The sequence below is a fragment of the Lontra canadensis genome, unplaced genomic scaffold (genome assembly GCF_010015895.1).
Source record: "Lontra canadensis isolate GAN:19392208 unplaced genomic scaffold, GSC_riverotter_1.0 scaffold23, whole genome shotgun sequence".
Classification (NCBI taxonomy): Eukaryota; Metazoa; Chordata; class Mammalia; order Carnivora; family Mustelidae; genus Lontra; species Lontra canadensis.
The window spans coordinates 8,599,256-8,616,510 of record NW_022631017.1 but is presented as its reverse complement, the minus strand read 5'-3'; the positions used below and the strand labels follow the sequence as shown (position 1 = coordinate 8,616,510).

At 44.3% G+C, this 17,255-nt stretch overlaps 1 protein-coding gene across 2 annotated transcripts in view; it reads left to right on the top strand.

The window, feature by feature from the left end:
* Positions 1-17,255, top strand: part of DAAM2 (dishevelled associated activator of morphogenesis 2) — a 117,412-nt gene that overhangs the window by 92,124 nt on the left and 8,033 nt on the right. Inside the window, exons 15-20 of one of the 2 annotated variants that reach the window (XM_032862285.1) lie at positions 3,262-3,369; positions 5,733-5,759; positions 6,802-6,908; positions 8,097-8,181; positions 9,972-10,078; positions 10,167-10,255. In XM_032862285.1, the coding sequence (XP_032718176.1) occupies positions 3,262-3,369; positions 5,733-5,759; positions 6,802-6,908; positions 8,097-8,181; positions 9,972-10,078; positions 10,167-10,255 (523 nt within the window). The remainder of the gene's footprint in view (positions 1-3,261; positions 3,370-5,732; positions 5,760-6,801; positions 6,909-8,096; positions 8,182-9,971; positions 10,079-10,166; positions 10,256-17,255) is intronic. The other variant, XM_032862287.1, reaches the window with a different exon arrangement.

Sequence of the window (17,255 nt, the reverse complement as noted above, 5' to 3'; positions counted from 1 at the left end):
ACCCTATGGGTCCTTATCCTCGGTCGTGAGGCAAGCGGACAAACCACTCTGCAGTACCAAAGGCCACAGGCTGTGTGAAAATTTTCATTGTTCATGATCAGAAGTAATAGATATACCTCTTGTGGTAAAAAAAAAAAAAAAATTATCTCCTATACTTACAATGTATAACTTAAAGGTTTTTGTTTTATTTTTGCTTTCTTAAAAAAAAAAAAGCTTAAAATCTTTTATTATAGTTGACACAATGTTACATTAGTTTCAGGCATACACATAGTGATTTTATGACTCTGTATGTTTTGCTATAGTATGGTATTTCTATTTCTATTTTTTTGAGACCTCTTTATACCGTCTTCCACAGTGGCCGCACCAGTTTGCATTCCTGCCAACAGCACACAAGTCTTCTCTTTTCTCCATATCCTCATCAACAATTGTTGTTTCTTGCCTTTTTGATTTTAGCCATTCTGACGGGTGTGAGGTGGTAGTGGTTTTAATTTGTATTTTCCTGATGATGAGTGATGTTGAGAGTCTTTTCATGTATCTCTTGGCCATCTCTATGTCTCTTTTGGGAAAGTGTCTATTTAGGTCCACTGCCCATTTTTAATTGGATTATTTAAGGTTTTTTTGGTGTTGAGTTGTGTAAGTTCTTTATCTATTTTAGGTGTTTAGCCTTTACTGAATATATCATTTGCAGATATCACCTCTCATTCAGAAAGTTGCCTTTTTGTATAGTTTAAAAATTTTTAAAGTTAATGAAAAGTTGATTAGACCCCCCCAACAATTAAGGAAAATAGACAAGGCAACTAATATTTTTGCAATATTTTCATCAAATGGAGCTTTGGATAGGATTTTCTCTGGGGTCCAGTAATAATAAAATCTATATAAATTCCTCATGAACCCAAAGCAGGCCAGAGTATCATTCCTGGACTGGAAAATACTGGTGTGATGGAATGGGGAGTAGGGGGGCACTCACAGGAGTTGTAGACATTGCTCAGCAGAAGTGAGTAGAGGGGACTGAATAATATTTGTGGACCTGTTAGCCCACTCCCAAGCTTTTAATCATGTGACCAGGAGTTATTTAAGCATTTGGGCTTCAGGTTCCTGATCTACAAGATGGGGGGAATTATGACATCCACATCAAAGGATTATTGCAAGGATTAATTTACATATGAAGTACTTGGAACGGTGACTGACTCAGGAATTCATAATAGTATTAGGTGAGTTATTAGTGGCACAACCATGCACGCCTTAAGTGTGTTATCTCACCTAATCCTTCAACTTACTAAGCAAGCATTGCTGAGACTGCTTCCTTTTGTGCGAAATGAGAAGAAAATGATACCCTCCTACTTGCCAAGGGTCCCAAGTAGTCATGAGGCTGGGAGTGCAAGCTCACTTGCTCTGTTTTGACCCCAAACGCTCAGTGAGAGAAACACAATGAAAAGGGTTTTGGAGAAAGATTTCTCTGGCATATAAAGGGTATGTCTAGAGGGACCGAAGCCCCAGGGATTTTAAACAGGAGTTGATGAGGTTTGGGCCAGAGTGATACAAATTTAAAGCCAGGGATCATTCTACATAGTGGGCACATCAGGGCGCCTCGGTAAAGCATAGGATGTGGAGAATACTAGGAAATGGGTTATGGCCCCAGAGCTTGGCTTCACCTCCTCGAGGGGCTGTGTAGGGGGATGGGTTGGCGTTTGGCAAGGAGGGTGGGAGAGCTGGGCACTCAGTCTGTTCTCCCTGGGGAAAGTCTCCCTGGTGTTGTCCATCCAGCTCTTGCATTCCAGCCCTGTCTTAGCCCATCCTCACCGGGAGTAAAGAACAGAGCAAGCTTTACCTGTGTGGGCTTTCCCATGGAGCTCACTTCCACTCCAGACCTAGCCTCCGATGGGGACCACTGAGAGCTTTCCCTTCCCTGCTTTCCTGATTCAGTTTCCCTTCCCATCTTCTCTCTGCCTCCCATCCACTCCATTCCAGGGGCCTGGCTCCTTTCCCCAGTCCCCTTCCCCTACTCCACGCATGCTCCTGTACATACACACCCACACCCACACACACACACACACACACACACACACACAGTGGTTGTTTCTGCCATGAAAAGAATGTGTCTGTGTTGGGTTTGGCCAGTTGCCTGTATCCCTTGCTGCTCTAAGCTTCTCAGCCCGGCATTCCACAAGAGGGTCCCTGGCCTTAGGAAGGCCACAGGAATGTCCCCACACCCCCCCCAGCTCTGGCCTAGCCTCCCCTTTCCAGAGTTTAAGAAAATAAAAGTGAGTGAAAGGTATGTTTTGCTCTCTAAGCCTTGCTGAGGGGGAGATGGAGGGAGAAGGGGGTAGTGGCCTTAGGAAGGTTCCCCAGCTGCCCCCCAGGCAGAGGAAGGTGAGAGATTCCATTTTAAAGGACAGGAAAGCTCAGGATGAGGCAAGTACTCCTAGGAGGACAGAATTGAGCACCCTGGGAGGGCTGAGCTCAGGCCTCTGAACCATTGTTGGGGTGCTGTAAGACCAGTGGGATGTTCTCAGCTTTGCTGATGGAGCCTCTCCTCAGTGTGGGGGTTCAGTGCCAGGGTCCCACACAGAGGTGGGGCAGTGCTTAGGTGGGGAGAGCTGGGAATGTGAACCCTTGGATGCATTCCAACCATGAGGGATAGGCCACTTTCCCTGGGTCTGACCAACGGGAAGCTGTGGCAGTCTCGCTGGCCTGAGCAGTCACTCCAGGGATCAGGACATCCCAGCCTTTGGCATTTGCCACTTTCTGACAATTTGTCATTCCCACTTTCTGGGAATCTGGGAAAGTGGGAGGAAGACCCTCTGGGAGAGAAAATGACCATCTCAGATATGGGAAATCTAGTGCGCACTGAGGATTTGAAGATCTCAGATATGTGGGGTCACTATCCCTTGCAATGACTCTAGCCAACCCTGACCTTTAGGGAGTATGCCCCAAGAACACTGGTTTGGTTTGGTTTTTCTGGAAGGAGTTTCATACCATCATTCATATTGACCTACCCATCACTCTTGCCTTCCGTTTGATTTCTGGAACACATGTCTATGTGGCCCCATGAGAAAGGAAGAGCAAGGAGGTTGACTCTGGCCTCTGCCCTGGAACAAAGTATTGAAGGTTTGTGGGAGACGAATTGACTCACTTTCTGAAGGTCTGAAAGCCTGACTATTATAAAATGTGCACCTGGGAGCAGGCGGAGATAGACATTGGACCACTCATCGTGAAGGAGTTGGGTCAAACACCAGGTCTTGTCCTTGTTCTGAATCTTAGGCACGTGTCCCTGGCACCGTATGGAATGAGATTGATGACATGCAGGTATTTCGGATTCTGGACCTAGAGGACTTTGAAAAAATGTTTTCAGCTTATCAGAGGCACCAGGTAAGACCCTTCCCCACCCTCATCTTCTTGGGTCTTGACTTCTAGTTTTGACTTCACCTATGCCCCTTGAGAGCCCAACCCTCAACCTCTCTTCTTTCCCTCCCTTCCTCCCATGTATACTGAATGATTTTATTCCTTATTAGGTACCATGCTTTACTAAGTACAGGGATCGGAATCAGAGACATGCAGTGCAGCAGGGGAAATATCCTGTTGTATTACCGTTCTGGCACTCAGTTGTGTGTATTTACACACCGAGGGATGAAATAACATTTTGTCCATTTCTCTTTCATCTTGGAGCCCTGGAGGTGGAGTCATAGCCCTGGCTACTGTTGACCCCCGTTTTCTCTTTGACCCCAGGGTCTAGAGACTACACCTAGCAGGAATGATCAATTTCAAACTGCTCTCTCCACCATAGCCTGCCAGCACCCCCGCGAGTCAGTTAGCTGAGGATGTCCGTGTTTCCAGGAAGGTGGAGCTGCTCCAGGTCCTGTTATGGGGTTGAGGTTGGGTCTGGGCCTGGGCAGGCTGAGAAAGCCCTGAGCTTTGCTCTGCAGACTCTGCTTACAGATGGCTGGCCAGTCAGCCAGCTCTTCCGACCGCAGTAGGGGGAGTGGGAGCATGGCAGAATGCAGGGTACTCCCGAGGCAGTGCGATGCGGATTGCCAAATGTGCTGATTCTAACTCCTCGTCCTCGCATGAATGTGAGTCAGGAGGTGAGTCGGGGCCGAGGAATCCGCACTGTAGCTAGCACATCTGGGGGCTCTCCCCCGCCAAGTCCAATTTGGGCATTCCCAGCCTTGGGGCTTTAGAGTGTGATCTGAGGGTTGTTTCCTCTCCACACTGTGCCACTTTCTCTGGTCCCCTCAGCTGAGCCCAGGGTGACAGCCCTGAGGACCCCCCAGGTGATTGTGAGTGGGGTCTGGGCTTCCTGGGCCCTGAGTAGCAGCTGCTTGTTGTGGCTGGGCCCCCCTCTGCATTCTGACAAGTTTAGACCTGTGGACAGTCCCTCCTGAGGGCACATGAGACTCCTCTTAGGAGCCTAGCCAAAGGGACAGAGCTGGGGCAGGGCTCTGATCCTGACTTGGCATTCTAGAAAAACAAGATGGTTGTTATTTAAGTTAAAAGTAGGTGATCAAGTTATCTGATTCTTTACCCTCATTCCAGGCAATATTTTTTAGCCTCTGCCCACATCAGGCTGGCATGGCCACCAGCAGCATCTGTGGTCTAACAGGAGTGGGAAAGGGTTCTTCTTGAGTCTTTGGTGCTCCTGTGCCCCAGTGCTCCCAAGTGGGATGGAGGGAGCGTGTACAAGGGGTGTACCAGGCATGGTCAATCACACACCTCCTGGCTGGAGAGTCTTTCTCTTGGGCAATGTTCCAGGCCAGCCCACCCAGTGTTTGGGCCCCAAGGTGAGGCTAAGATGGGGAGCAGTGGGGAAAGAGGTCTATGGGGTTTAGAACAAACTGGGTTTGGGGCCTTTTGGTTTAGTGACTGGAGAAAAGTTAAGGTGGAAAGTCCCCTTGAGTCCCCTGTCTCCTTTCTTAATGCCCTACTGAGGGGCTGGGCTCACCCAGACTGTTGTCACTTGGTGGGTCGCCCAGACTCAGGCTGACTTCACAGCAGCAGAGCTGGAAAGATCCCAGAGGCTGTGTGGCCCTGGTCCCTGGTGGCCACCTCTCCCTATCTTGGGTCCCAGGTTGTATGTTTTGGTGGGGAGGGGGGGTCCCCTGAGCTATGGTCTTCCCACTGTGTCCTATGCAGCTCCTGAGTTAGTGACTTCAACTCCATTAGGGCCCAAAAGGGAGAACTGGGTGTGGGCCCTGCCTCCTTAGCTCCCTTGGAAACCAAAAGACAAAGGGAAGGGGTGAAACTCAGGGACACCCGCTTTCCTCTGCCTCAATGAATGCAACTTCTGCATGCTTCTGGCCCCTTCTGGTTGTATCTCCTCTTCTGTTTAGAAAGGTAAAGTCATCCAGCAGCAGAGAAATGCTATCTGCCCGCTGAGCATTTTCCCAACAGAGAAGAAAGGAAGAATAGCAACCAAGGCCTGATGTTGGGAAGCTTGGGTGCCTGGCCTGCCCCAGCTGCGGAGTGGTGGTCCCACTGGGCCCAGGACAGGCAGGGGACCTGCCTGCTCCCCACTTTGTGGCTTCTCTGGGAGTGTATGTCCACTAGAAGCACCTCCTGTCCAGCGCTAATTGCTAGTCTCCATTTCCAGCCATGCAGGTCTCATTGGGATGGGGTGGACAGAGTCAATGCTCAGGGGTCCCCATGTCTCTCCTACTGTCCCTGGGGTCCCTGAAACTCTTGGCTAACGTTGTGCATGTTTAATTCTCTGTTGGCTGTGGCTGTTACCTGCCTAGGAGCTGATAACTAATCCTTCTCCACAGGTGAGTCACTCTTGGGGCTCTGGACACTCTAACTTCTAACCACTGTACTGGGCTGCTGCCCTGTACTTCTCAAAAGAGAGGGCTTCTTCATTCTGCCTTCTACCTTTATGACCCATCCCTATAAGCAACATAGGAAAGGGTTCCCAAAGAGAAAGCAGAAATGTAGGGATGGGAAGTAATTCAAAAGGACCCCTATCAGCAATGGAGGTGAATGTCTACTGGAGTAAGGAGAAAGATTCCAGGTCTGTTGTCTTACCTACCTGGCCCAAGGCAAAGCCGTCCTGTAAGACTGCATAGGTTGGGCACTGCACAATCCCAAGGGCACAATTCACAAGGATAATGATGTGAGCAGCAGCCTCTCATCATTGTGCAATATAGAGCATGTGCTTGGAGGGACCTCTCAGGGTAAAAACTAGTTTCCTCTCTGCCTCATCGAGGGCCCAAGAGAAGAGAGGGAGTCTGATTTTTGGGGAATCTGCTGCTGGAACCCCAGTGGAGAGAATTCTTCATGGAACTCTGTCTCAGTTTCCCCACTTCTGAACTTGTGGATGCCCTCTAATCTGGGCACACTGGACTGTGCCTGAAGTCCCCAGGAGTCCAGGAACTGTAGCTTGATGGGGATTTGGAAACTGCTTCCCATAACAAGCTTGGAGAAGCTCTCTGGGTAGGGTGGTGGAGTGAGGATTCTGTGGATGTTGGGGATCATATAACATTGCCCAAAGCCATAGGGATCAGTCACCCCCCTTCCCCTGGAATAGTTCCTTCTTTAGTTTGTCCAGAAAGGGCAGTCTTTAAAAAGGGGGGCTCTTCATTGCCCTCAGTCTGTTCTAGCCCATGGTAAAATCCCAGATGCCTCCTAGTAGAGATGGTTATTAACCACCTTCCTTTTTCTCTCTCCTGTCTTTTTCTTTCCCTGTCTTTCTTCCCCTCACACCAGGAGCATCCCTTGGTTGGTGTGGGAGTGGCTCCTGGGGGGTGGGCAAGGAGAGGATTGGAGCATACATGTATACCTCAACCTTTTTACTTGGCTTGTTGGTTTCAGAAAGAGCTGGGCTCCACAGAGGACATCTACCTGGCCTCCCGCAAAGTCAAAGAGCTGTCTGTCATTGACGGCCGAAGGGCACAGAACTGCATCATCCTTCTCTCCAAGTATGTGCTTTGTCCTGCCTCCTCAGTCCCTGTTGGGAGGGATGGATCCCTCCAAGGAAGTAGAGCCCTGAGAAAGCTAGAGCAAAAACATATAGTGGAACTGAATGCCTGGGGGACGGGGTGGCCGAGGAATGGGGTGATAGCTGTCTCTCTGCTTCCCCTGGCCCCCGCTGTCCCCTGGGAATGGTAGGAGACCGCTGATCTAGAACCCTGTCTTGGGAGCTTATGTTCAGCAGCAGTGTGGGGCTCTGCAGACAGGAAACTGCCCCAGTCACGATGACCAGCCTGGTCATCGTCTGGCAGCAGAATTGCTCTAAGCCCATCGAGGGCCCCACTAGGCTTAGGCCACAGAGCAGCATGATCTCAGCCCGCAAGCATTTCCCGCGGCTGCAGAACAAACAGGGCAGTATCTGCATGAACAGCACAGCTTCTGTGTGGGTCCTCCCCCTGAGCCAGGGTCAGAGGGCACCGCCACCCATACTATTCTTAGTGCTGGCCCGGCCATCTCTGGGACATCCATGCCCCTTTCTTCCCACAGGCCTCAGGCCTCAGTTTCTCTCTCTTGAAGATGAGGGAGAGTTCTGTATCTCCAGGGCTCCAAGTGGTGTGCATCTGGAGGGAAAAGGGAGGGGCTGTGTGTGTGTGTGTGTGTGTGTGTGTGTAGGGGGGTAGCTTTTCCCTCACCCAGACAGCAAGATGTATGGGAACAGCTGTGTGGGAGCTGAGGCACTGTCAGAAGACTGAGGGCTGTTCTGTCTTCTGACAATGAAGGAAGCAGGAAGCAGCCCCCTTTGTGGGCTGTCAATAGTCCCATCTTCGCATGGAGGTACAGTAGATATTTTAGGCATAAGGAGAAGAAGGATCAGAAACCTTTTGCCCTGTCTCTTTGTCTACACTAAAGATGGCCCTTTTACTCCCAAATGTCCCTATCAGTTATGACAGAGACTCCAGCAAGACAGCAGATTCAAGTTTATCCTTAAAGATCAAAATATCTCATTATTATTGAGTTCATGGAGTAGACCATATGAGTTTAGTTAGAGAAGGCATTGCAGAAGAGGTAAGTGGGGAGCAAAGGGATATAGTCCCATATTCATGTGAGTGAGAGAATGCAGGGGAGGAGAAGGGCTGGGGTTTGTCCTGAGCAGAGGGGCCAAGCCAGACTGCTTAAGGGGCAGCGTTTTGCTTTAGGTTGAAGCTTTCTAATGAGGAGATCCGGCAGGCCATCTTGAAGATGGATGAACAGGAGGACCTCGCTAAGGACATGCTGGAGCAGGTGAGGTCCCTAGTGGGGAAGGGATGAGAGCAGAAAGTAGGGGGCAGCTGCACCCCTCCCTGCCCCCAGAGCGGCCACGACTCTTAGGTCAAGGAAAAATCAGACTGGAATATGAGGAGTTGGGGAAAGGTTTATAGATACTCCCTGGACCAGCCTTTCTGAGGGGAGGCTGGGAAAGACTGCATCTTTTCTAGGGGATTGAGCTCTTTGACAAGAGATATAAGTTATGATCCCCCCCTGGGTCTCAAGGCAAAATCAGAGTGACCCATAATCATATATTTCCCCAGTCTCCTCCACCTCTATTTATTGGGTCCTTCAAGAGAAACCTGGAAGGTACCAACAAAAGCACCATCAGTTGGACCTCATTAGAATTAAGAATTCTGTTTATCAGAGGATACCATTACTAGAGTGAAAAGACAAGCCAAACTTTAGAAGACATTTACTTCATGTACATGTAGCAAAGACTTCCTATTCAGAATAAAGAGCTCTACAAATCTGGGAGAGAAAATGCCAAACAGCTCCACTTGAAAATAAGCAGAAGCCTTCAATGGGTACTTCATGAAAGACAGTTTCCAAGTGGCTTGACACTCTTAGTCATCAGAGATATATAGTAAATCACACTAAGGCAGAACCACACACCCACCGGAAGAACTATATTGGAAAGACTGACAATGCCAAGTGTTGGCAAGGACATCAAGCAACTGGAATTCTCATCGAGTACAATTTGGAAAACAATTTGGTAGCATACACAAAGGCTAAACCTACCCTCCTGCCTAGCAGTCCCACTGCAGAGTATAGAGAAATGAGTACAAACATTGACTATAAAAGATATAGGCAAGAATATTTGTAACAGTTTTATTCATGGAACAACCCAACTGTCCATCAATAAGAAAGTGAATAAATACATTGTGGTATATTCTTACAATGGAATACTGTGGTAAACTACCTATACTTATGGTATGGATGAGTCTCAGACATTATGTTGTGCAAAAGAAGCCAGACACCAGAGAAAACACACAGCATGAATCCATTTATACGAAGTTCAAGAACAGGCAAATCTAATCTAAGGTGATAGAATTCAGTTGGGAGGCTATAACGGGGAGGGGGATGGGTTGCTTATGGAAAAAATACAAGAAAACTTTCTGGGGGATGGAAATCTGTATCTTTATCTGGATGGGAGTTCACTGGGTGGTTTTGTCAAAACTCATTGAATTGCACGCTCAAGATGGATGCATTTTGGGGCACTGGGGGGCTTGGTTAAGCATCTGACTCTTGATTTCAGCTCAGGTCATGAACTCAGGGCCCTGGGATTGAGCCCCATGTGGGGCTCTAGCTCAGCACAGAGTCTGCTTGGGACTTTTCCTCTCCCTCTGCCTCTCCCCTAGCCTGTGTGCATGTGCTGTCTCTCTCTAAGATAAACAAAATCTTTTTTTTTTTTTAAAGAAAACAAAAGGTGGATGCATTTTATGTAAATTATACCTCAAAAAACTTTAAAAGAAAAAAGAGTTTAAAAGGAAAATGTCATTGAGCTGTGCACTTAAAAACAGTGTACTTTACTATATACAAGGTGCATCTCAGTTTTAAAAAGTGAAAAAAGAAAAGTCTAGAGCAGGTGCCCTAAGGCCCCCTTTAGGCAAATGAAACATAAACCCACCGTGTGAGGATGCCTCTTTTAAGGACCACCCCGCCCCCATCTTGAGCATGGTCAGTGTATGGGCATCTGTTCAGGGAACTCCCATATGGGCTTCTCACCAGTTTCCTGTCTGACATTCATCTGATGCTCTTTGCAGCTCCTCAAGTTCATTCCAGAGAAAAGCGACATCGACCTCCTCGAGGAGCACAAGCATGAGATAGAGCGGATGGCCCGCGCTGACCGCTTCCTCTATGAAATGAGCAGGTCAGGGCAGCAGGCACGAAGGAGGGGCTGAAGCTAGCTCCTGGGGCTGGAGGGGGCGGCCTCACAATGTAGCTTGCCCTGTCCACAGGATCGACCACTATCAGCAGCGACTGCAGGCCCTGTTCTTCAAGAAGAAGTTCCAGGAGCGACTGGCTGAGGCAAAGCCTAAAGTGGAAGGTATGGTTGAGGGTGTGGGGAGGCCTAGAGTGGAGAGACATCTGGGAGGGCCCAGGGGTGGAAATCAATGAACAGGGATAGAAGAAAACTTTCTCATTCTCAATCCCCGCCCCTGCCTCCCCCTCAAAATAACCAAAGCCAAGGACAAATTTAAAACTATGATTATTATAGATATATGCACTTGTTTATATGAGCACATGTGCCAAACATGTGACATGTTTCCTGTGCCTCAGCCTGGATACTCTCCAGGATGGGGGGCCTGTTGACATTTGCCTCAGCATGGGACAGAAATGCTGAACAGATGATGATAATAACAAGTTCCTAGAACAGGGCCTGGTATGTGTTGAGCTCATCAATCTTTACCCTGCCTGAGAGGGGCTAAGTTCATAGAAGGCCTCTGGACACATTATTTTAAGTGTGAGCTTTCAGAAAAGTAGGAAATTAGCAAGGTAATTCCTGGTGGTATCTGGTTTTCTGGGTTAGGGAACCCTTCCGATGCAGGCCTTTTCCAGATGGTCAATTTGTAATTCAGTGAGAACCATGTAGCAAGCTCTGCATGAAACATTTCACGTGGATGGTCTCATTGGTCCTCACAATATCCCTCTGGGTGTGTCCATTCTCTCAGGTCTAAAATGGGGACATGCTGCCTGAGGCCATGTTCAGGGAGTGGTGGACCCAGAATTAGAACCCAGATCTTGTTCTTCAGAATTCATCCCTCACTCTTTGTCCTGCGGTACTTGATAGACGATAGCAGAAGACAGAGGGGCAGGGATTTGGGGAAGAACGCAGAGAGGTCCAAGAAGACCCACGAGCAGAGAAACAGAGAGGCTGTGAGGCTCACTTGTGGGGAAGATAGAACAGCAGAGTGAAAAAGGAGAGCCTGAGTCCAGGAGGCTGAGGGGGATAGTCTGGGGGTGGAGCAGAGCATGTGCCCCCTCTGCTGGACACCAGGGCTGACCAGCACTCCCTGGGATGCCCAGTCCAGAGACTGGCCCTTCCTGGAGTTGCTTCAGGGAGGTTTGGGGGTGAGGGTAGGTGGTGTGTGACAGAGCTGGAGGCAGACATTTTCTGCAATCTGCCCCCGCCCCCCGCCATGTGTATTCACACATACAAGGCAACTGCAGGCTGGGTGTAATCATAATTATTGATTGTTCTGAGGGAGAAGGAGCGAGGACAGCTGTGACTCTGCAGGTCTGAGGTCTGGCAGTACCTTCTGCCCTGTGATGAGTGAATCCCTACCTTCATACAACCTTCTTTGTCCTCCTGCAGACTGCCCTTGGGGCATGAGGCACTGGATGCAGGAATGAGCCAAGATATTTGCTCAACCATTTGTATGTCTTGGATCAGTGGAGCAAATGTGAGCAACTGCCCCTTGGAGATGTGGAACCAGTGTAGCCTAGCCCCTGGGTAGGGTGAATCTCAGAAAATCTCAGAGCCCACTCCAAAACTCCCCCTAAGTGTTACTCTCTGAATGCTCAGGAGAGTCTCCCTTTAATATCAAGCTGTGAAGAGCAAGTCATGTTTTGGATAACCTACGGGGGAAGGTAAGAATTGCTCTGCTGTAGCAATGGCTGCTAGCTATTCTAGAAAGGTCTGGATGGCTCTTCCTCTGAGAGTCAGAAGGAGGTGGCTGAAGTGGTATCTTACAGAATCAGGTCAGTGGCTTGAACTAGGGGTGGAGACCAGAGAATTGTACAGGAGTTGGAATTCCTATTTTTCCTTCCAGTTCTAGGAAATATTCCTGGTAAGCTAATATTTGGCCTATCTCAGCTGCTGATGCGCTTTTAACACCTTACCCTCCTCAATTTCCAGCAGGGCCTCTGGGTCAGTTTGCCAAAAGCCAATTCACCAAATTTGACAGATTTACCAATTCTATGAATATATTCATGAAACATATTTTTCTTGAATATATTCTTATGAATCTGTTCATTGTTGAATATACCAAATTTACTGATTCTCATTTTGAATAGATTTACTGAATATAGTCAAGATGAATATGGTTTCAAATGTAAACATTCTTATGAATATATTCAAGAATATATTATTCTTATGACTTTATCTAAAATGTCTGCATTGCAATGGGAGTTTTCCCATTTATACTGATTTCCTTTGAACTCTTGTCAATTTCTGTTTTGCCAACATTTTAGCATTTTTAGGAGGATTCTTTTGCAGATTTCTCAAGTAGCATATCAACCTTAGAAAAACCATCCCAACCACTATGAATTGCCAAAAACTTTTAAGAACTACTTACAAAAGTAAACTTTTTATTCAAATATGCATACAGAAATGTACATAAATCACAAGTGTCCTACTTGATGAATTATCATAAAGTAAACTCACCTGTGAAATCAACACCCAAGTCAAGAACTGGAATGTTGCCAGTCCTAAACACCCCTCTCCTCTCAAACATTACCCCTTGCAACCATTGGTCTAGCTTCTTTAAAGGTTTTGTCGGTCTCGAACTTTATATAAATGGTATACTAGACTATGGATAATTTTATGCTGGTTCCTTTTGCTCAGCATTATGCTTGTAAATTACCCTATTGTTACCACTAGCAGTGAGTTATTCGTTTTCAGTATTGCACTTTATTCCATTGTCTGAATATCATAATTAATTTAACCAATCTGTTTGTAATTTAAGAAAAAAATGACTAGAAACCACTCTAATACCCTTCAAGAGTAATTCTGCTATTAGGTCATAGACTGACTATGTACTGACAAAACTTATCATTCACTTTTATAGCTGTTTTTTTTTCCAGTTTAAGCTTCTACTTTTATTTTGTTGCTAATTTCATGATGCATATATAATGTACAGTTGACACACATGTTATATCCGTTTCAAATGTACAATATAGAGATTGGACAAATCTGTATATTATGCTATGTCCACCACAAGTGTAGCTACATTATATAAGGCTATTATAATACCATTGACCATATTCCCCATGCTGTACATTTTATCTCCATAATTTATGTATTCCATCATTGGAAGGCTGCAACTATCACTTCCCTTCACTCATTTTGCCCATCCCCTCACTTCCTTCCCTTCTGGCAACTATCAGTTTGTTCTCTGTATTTATGAGTCTGTGTCTGGTTTTTGTTTGTTCGTTTTGCTTTTTATTTTTCTTTTTTAAGTCTTTATTTAAATTTAAATTCAGGGGCGCCTGGGTGGCTCAGTGGGTTAAAGCATCTGCCTTCGGCTCAGGTCATGATCTCAGGGTCCTGGGTTCGAGCCTCACTTCGGGCTCTCTGCTCAGCGGGGAGCCTGCTTCACCCTCTCTCTCTGCCTGCCTCTCTATTTGTGATCTCTGTCAAATAAATAAATAAAATCATTAAAAAATAAATTTAAATTCAATTAGCCAACATACAGTGCATTAGTTTTTATATAATGTTCAAAGATTCATTAGTTGTGTATAACACCCAGTGCTCATCACATCACATGCCCTCCTTAATGTCCATCATCAAGTTACCCCATCCCTCTACCTACCTTCCTTTCTGCAAGCCTCACTTTGTTTTTTAGATTCCACATATAAGTAAAATCATATGGTGTTTCTTTCTGACTTATTTCACTTTAGCATTTTACTCTCTAGATCCATCCATCTATGTTGTCACAAGTGGTAAGATCTCATTCATTTTTATAGATGAATAATATTACATTGTATTTTCTTTCTTTGTTGGTGTACTGAAAAATTTCTCCCAGCTTCATTGAGCTATGATTGACAAAATTTGTATATATTTAAGATGTACAAGTGTATATACTTAAGATTCACAATTGTATATATTTAAGGCAGTGGCTTTTTATTAATTCCAGTATAATTAACATGCAGGGTTATCTTCAGTTTTAGGTGTACAGTGTAGGGATTCAACAATTCTATACATTACTCAGTGCCCATCACAATAAATGTACTCTTAATCCCCTTCACCTATTGCATCCATTCCCCAACCCCCCTCCCCTCTGGAAACCACCAGTTTGTTCATTATATTTAAGAGTCTGTTTTTTTTTTTTAAGATTTTATTTATTTATTTGACAGAGAGAGCTCACAAGTATACAGAGAGGCAGGCAAAGAGAGAGAGGGAAGCAGGCTCCCTGCTGAGCAGAGAGCCTGATGCGGGACTCGATCCCAGGACCCTGAGATCATGACCTGAGCCAAAGGCAGTGGCTTAACCCACTGAGCCACCCAGGTGCCCAAGAGTCTGGTTTTTTGTTTGTCTCTTTTTTCTTTGTTCATATGGTGCTGGCTCGGAAATAGACATATAGATCAATGGAACACAATAGAGAGTCCAGAAATGAACTCACAGTTATATGGTCAATTAATCTATAAGGGAGGCAAGAATATACAATGAGAAAAAAACAGTCTCTACAACAAATGGTGCTGGGAAAACTAGACAGCCACGTGCAAAGGAGTGAAACTGAACAACTTGCTTACATCATACACAAAAATAAACTCAAAATGGATTAAAAACCTAAGTGTGAGACCTGAAACCATAGACATCCTAGAAGAAAACATAGGCAGTAAATGTCTTTAACATCAGCCTTAAGCAACATTTTCCTAGCTATGTCTCCTTTGGCAAGGGGAACAAAAGCCAAAATAAACTATTGGGACTATTGGGACTATTTTTACTTTGATAAAAAGCTTTTGCACAACTGTGTCTTTTTTATCCATTCATCTATTAGTGGATACTTAGGTTGCTTCCATATCTTGGCTATTATAAATAATGATGCAGTAAACATAGAGGTACAGATATCTTTTTGAATTACTGTTTACATTTTCTTTGGGCAAATACTCACTGGAATTATTGGATCATGTAATATTTCTATTTTTAATTTTTGATGAACCTCTATACTGTTTTCCACAGTGACTATACAAATTTACATTCCCACACACAGTGAACAAGATTTCCTTTCCTCCACATCTTTGACAACAGTCGATATAATCTTTTTGATTTTAGCCATTCTGACATGTGTAAGGTGATATCTCATTGTGGTTTTGATATGCATTTCCTTCATGATCAGTGATGTTGAGCAGATGGGTCTGTTGACCATCTGTAAGTCTTCTTTGGAGAAATGTCTATTCAGGTCCTCTGTCAATTTTTAAATTGGATTATTTTTGATGTTAAATTATATAAATTATTTATATATTTTGGATATGAACCCCTTATCAGATATCATTTGCTAATATCTTCTCCCATTCAGTAGGTTGCCTTGCTGTTCTGTCAAAGGTTTCTTTTGCCGTGCAAAAGATTTTTATTTCGGTGTAGTCCCAAAGGTTTATTTTTGCTTTTGTTCCTCTTGCGTAAGGAGACAAATCTAAGAAACTGTTGCTAAGGCCAATGTCAGAGATTACTGCTCATGTTTTTTTTCTAGGACTTTTATGGTTTCAGGTCTCACATTTAGGTCTTTAATCCATTTTGAGTTTATTTTTGTGTATGGTTTCAGGAAGTGGTCCAGTTTCCCCAGCATCATTTGTAATCTTTTCCCCCATTGAAAATTATTGTCTCCTTTGTCATAGTGACCGTTTAATTGTGGGTTTATTTCTGGGTTCTCTATACTATTCTATTGACCTATGTGTCTATTTTTGTGCCAGTTTCATACTGCTTTGATCACTACAGCTTTGTAGGTTATCTTGAGATCTGTAGTTGTGATACTTCCATCTATGTTCTTCTTTCTCAAGACTGTTTTAGCTCCTTAGAGTCTTTTATGGTATGGTACAAATTTTAGGGTTTTTTTTTGTTCTAGTTCTGTGAAAAATGCTATTGGTACTTGGATAGGGATTGCACTGAATTTGTCAATTGCTTTGGGTATTACAGATATTTTAATAATACTAATTCTTCCAATCCACAAGTGTGGAATATCTTTCCACTTGTTTTATTTTTTTTTTACATTTAAAATTGAAATTTTTTTTTGTTAAAAGACAAATAATCAAAGACAGATGATTCTTATTGTCATTGTTATTTTAGTTTTTCTCAATCTTTCAGCTGTGTTTTATAGTTTTCAGAATACAGGTCTTTTACCTCATTAGTTTATCCCAGGTCTTTTTGATACAATTGTAAATGGAATTATTATATTAATTTCTCTTTCTGCTTCATCATCAGTGTATAGAGATGCAACCAAAATCTTTGTACTAATTTTGAATCCTGCTACTTTACTGAATTCATTTATTCTAATAGATTTTTAATAGAGTCTTTAGGGTTTTCTCCATATAGTATCATGTCATCTGTAAGTTGTGATAGTTTAACTTTTTATCAGTTTGAATACCTCTTATTTCTTGTCTGATTGCTGTGGCTAGGACTTCCATTACAATGTTAAATAAAAGTGGTAAGAATAGACATCCTTGTCTTATTCCTGATCTTAAAAGAAAAACTTTGTTTTTCACCATAAAGTTTGATGGTAGTTGTGGGTCTTTCATATATGATCTTTATTATGTTGAGGCATGTTCCCTCTATAACTGCTTTGAGAATTTTTATCATGAACAGATGTTGAATTTTGTCAAATGATTTTTCTGCATCTGCTTAAATGAACATATGGTTTTTTATCCTTTCTCTTGTTTATGTGATGTATCATAGATACTTACAATTGTTGATTTTTTAAGTACTGAACCATCCTTGAATCCCTGGAATGATACGCACTTGCTCGTGAATGATTTCCTTAAATGTATTGTTGAAAGCAGTTTGCTGATACATTGTGGAGGATTTTTACATCTATGTTCATCAGGGATATTGGCCTATAGGGTTTTTTGTTTTGTTTTTTGTTATTTTTTGTAGTGTCTTTGTCTGCTTTTGGTATCTGGGTAATGCTGTCTTCATAGAATCTATTTGGAAGATTTCCTCCCTCTTCAATTTTTTTGAAAGAGCTTGAGAATAGGTGTTAACCCTTCTTTAAACAGTTAGTAGAATTTACCTGTGAAGCAGTCTGCTCCTGGACTTTTGTTTATTGGGGAGTTTTTGGATTACTTATTCAATTTTGTTACTAGTAGTTGGTCTGTTCAGATTTTCTATTTCC